The sequence below is a fragment of the Rhinopithecus bieti genome, unplaced genomic scaffold (assembly GCF_001698545.2).
Source record: "Rhinopithecus bieti isolate Rb0 unplaced genomic scaffold, ASM169854v2 scaffold_32681, whole genome shotgun sequence".
Classification (NCBI taxonomy): Eukaryota; Metazoa; Chordata; class Mammalia; order Primates; family Cercopithecidae; genus Rhinopithecus; species Rhinopithecus bieti.
The window spans coordinates 14,532-18,011 of NW_016813819.1; the positions used below are offsets into that span (position 1 = coordinate 14,532).

Here is a 3,480-nt window from a genome sequence, read left to right on the forward strand (position 1 = left end):
AAAAAAAAAAAAAAAAAAAAAAAAAAAAAAAAAAAATCTCAGCTCTGCTCTACACTAGTGGAGAACTCACAAAATGAGGGGTCTCAGGGGGCTATCATTCTGGGGTTCTGACCTTTGAAGAAGCTGCTGTCATGTTCTAAGGCCCCTTCACTTCAGGGAGCCATGACTTAGTTGTCCTCCACAGCCCTCTGAGCCATGCCCCAAGCCACTGTGCATTCAAAGCATCTGCCATGCAGGCCTCCCTGCTCAACCTCCAGGGTTCCAGCCATTTGGTAGGTGGAGGACAGATGCCAGTGAAGTCCAGCCCTGCTCCCTCTCTTTCCCAACCCCTCCTGACTGTCCCTGCCTGCCCCTGCCCACAGGCCCTCACCTTCTGGGTCAGACCAGAGGAGGTCACACATGGGCCCATCATGAGGCACCTCTTGCTTTCGGTCAATTGTCCGAATCTGATCCAGGGTCTGGATGGAGGGGGAGAGACCCCCGTGCACACAGAAGATCTACAGGGGACAGCAAGGAAAGAGGGCGGGGCTGAGGCCTGGAGCCCCCCTCCTCTCCCCGTCCCATGGAGCCCTGAGCTGGCCTACCTTGCCATCGATGATGGCTGACAGGCTGAGGTAGTCGAAGATCTCGGTGCAGTAGCGCCACACAGTCACCGAGCCATACTTGCGCAGGCACTCATCGTAGAATCCGTAGACCTGCGTGATCTGGCGACTCTCATGGTTGCCCCGGATGAGCGTGATGCGGTCAGGATAGCGAACCTGGGGGTGGCCACCAAGCCGGGGCTGGCGCCTAGACGGTCTCTCCACACATTCCCCTCTGACCTCCTCATGCCATTCTCACAACCACTGCCCAGCACACTCCTGGAACCTCTCGCCTGATCGTGTGGCATCAGCCACCTCCCAGGCCTGCAGGACCCCTCCAGAGAATGTAAACCTGACCCATCCCCATCAACTATGAACCTAATGGCTCTTCTTTCACCTGCCAGACACAGACTGGGTCCCTAGCAAGGCACCCAGGCCCTTTGTCATCTGGCCCCACACTGCCTCTCCCACCAGTGGCATCAATGACCTGCCACATTCACAACAGTGAGCCTCTGCCCCTCCCAGAATGCTGCCCCACTGGCCTCACCACCACCACCCCCGAGTCTCTGACCACCCCCAAAAGCAGAATCGGTCCATCATCAGTGACATAGCTCCAAGGTGGGGCTGGTCACGGTAGGAGATGAGGGTGGAACGGACTAAGACAGGCCCAACCCGAGGTGGCCCAGGTTGGGGGTGCAGAAGCCGGGGACTACCACCTTAAGTGCCAGCAGCAGGAGGAACGTTTCGACGCTGTAGAAGCCACGGTCCACAAAGTCCCCCATGAAGAGGTAGTTGGTCTCAGGGACATCGCCACCCACCTGTGGGGAAGCAGAAAGTTTTGCCCTGTCCTAAACAGTCCCCTACCCCCTACCTGTTTCTGTCCAGCAGAGGCCCTTCTTCCACAACTGCCCATCTAACTCGGGGCCTCTTGCCCCCACTCCACGCCCCAAATTACGGCTCCCACCCTTGATTAAAAGGGTCTTCTAGTTATCCGCCAGTTACATTTCGCAGTATTGGCCACACACTTACTCTGAACAGCTCTTTGAGGTCATAGAATTGTCCATGGATGTCACCGCACACCTGGGGAGCAGGAAGGGGGGGGTTGGAACTCGAGCAGTGGGAGTTACCAGGGACGACCCTCCAAACACCCGCTGCTTTAGGGAGCTTTATTGCTCTTGGCTACACCTCTACTTCCTAGGGCCAAAATTCTCCTCTCCCACCTCAAGTCAGTCTGGTCCAGAAACACACCCGTTGTCCCATGCTGAGTACCAACTATTCTGTATGCAAGAGCTAGAACTAAGTCCTTCCAGGTAGATGTCCCGACCCCCTCCTCTCTCTACTCCCCTCAAAATACCCAGAATCAAGTTACTAACACAGAGCCTTGGAGAAATGTGAGCAGAATCACTCACCAAATAGGAGTCCTTCTGCCCCAGCCAAGAATCTCCACTAACAAATCCAAAGTCCCTTCCCATACCCCTCTTTCTTTCCTTTTTTTCTTTTCTTCTCTCTTCTTTTTCTTTCTTTCTCTTTTTTTCTTCATTCCTTCCTCTCTCTCTCTCTCTTTCTTTCTCTTGAGACACAGTCTCCCTCTGTCACCCAAGCTGGAGGGCAGTGGCCCGTTCTCGGCTCACTGCAATCTCCACCTCCCAGGTTCAAGCGATTCTCCTGCCTCAGCCTCCCAAGGAGCTGGGATTACAGGCACTTGCCACCACACGTGGCTAATTTTTGTATTTTTAGTAGAGACGGGGTTTCGCCATGTTGGCCAGGCTGGTCTTGAACTCCTGACCTCAAGTGATGTGCCCATCTTGCCCTCCCAAAGTGCTGGGATTACAGGTGTGAGCCACCGTGCACAGCAACCCCCACTTCTTCTAACAGTGCTCCCTTGAAGATGAGGGAAAGGACAGACAAAAGAGGATTGGGGTGGGCTTATAGAGCCCCCAAGATGAAGAGGAAAGTCCATGTGCCTAAAAGACCAGGCCCGGCTCTGCAGGGACAGCAGGTACTCACTGTGACTGGCGAGTCCACTCTCTGCACGTTGCTCTCCTCTACCAAGATCTCTCTGGAGACAGGAGAAGACCAGGGTCACCACAGCCAGGCCAGCCCAGCCCAATTCCTGACCTTTTTTGGCAGGGAGGGGAGGATATGAGGTGGTTCTTGAACCTCCAGGGGCCAGGAGTGAAGCGTACAGTCTCCCCAGAACAGGCTGGCCACAGCCCTCCAGCATGCAACACCCTTTCGTGGCTCCCTGCTGCCAAAAGGACAAAGTCCAAGCTCTTATTCCAGTGTTCCAGGCCTTCTGAGCAGGCTGGGACTTTTCCAGCCCTGACTCCCCCTGCTGCTCCGTCTTCCGCATCCAGGACTCACTCCTGGGAGGCGGGTCTCCCCATCCTCTCCACAGCACAGCTTAAGTAACTCTTGGCCAGTCACAGAGCCCTTCTCCCAGGCTATCCAGATACAAGGGTAGGTGCCCAGGACAGGCCCACCAGCGGATGCACCTTCAAAGTGACATGCTCTTGGCCAGGCACGGTGGCTCACACCTGTAATCCTAGCACTTTGGGAGGCCAAGGCGCACAGATCACGAGGTCAGGAGTTCGAGACCAGCCTGACCAACATGGTGAAACCCCATCTCTACTAAAAATACAAAAATTAGCCAGGCATGGTGGTGCGTGCTTGTAATCCCAGCTACTCAGGAGACTGAGGCAGGAGAATTGCTTGAACCTGGTAGGCGGGGGTTGCAGTGAGCCGAGATTAGGCCACTGTATTCCAGTCTGGGCGACAGAGCAAGGCTGTCTCAAAAAAAAAAAAAAACAAAAAAGTGAGATGCTCTTGCCATGTGTTCAATATTTCTTTACAACTATGAGGACTTAAATATTTTCTTTTTTTTTTTTTTTTTTTTTTT

At 54.2% G+C, this 3,480-nt stretch overlaps 1 protein-coding gene across 1 annotated transcript in view; it reads right to left on the reverse strand.

Moving 5' to 3' along the window:
• Positions 1-39: 39 nt before the first annotated feature.
• The window catches only part of LOC108513260 (serine/threonine-protein phosphatase 4 catalytic subunit-like), a 9,009-nt gene continuing 5,568 nt past the window's right edge, over positions 40-3,480 (reverse strand). The window contains exons 3-7 of the mRNA XM_017848966.1: positions 2,589-2,640; positions 1,611-1,661; positions 1,298-1,399; positions 585-758; positions 40-497 (exon numbers count right to left, since the gene is read on the reverse strand). Of these exons, the coding sequence (XP_017704455.1) occupies positions 168-497; positions 585-758; positions 1,298-1,399; positions 1,611-1,661; positions 2,589-2,640 (709 nt within the window). The 3' untranslated portion in view covers positions 40-167. The remainder of the gene's footprint in view (positions 498-584; positions 759-1,297; positions 1,400-1,610; positions 1,662-2,588; positions 2,641-3,480) is intronic.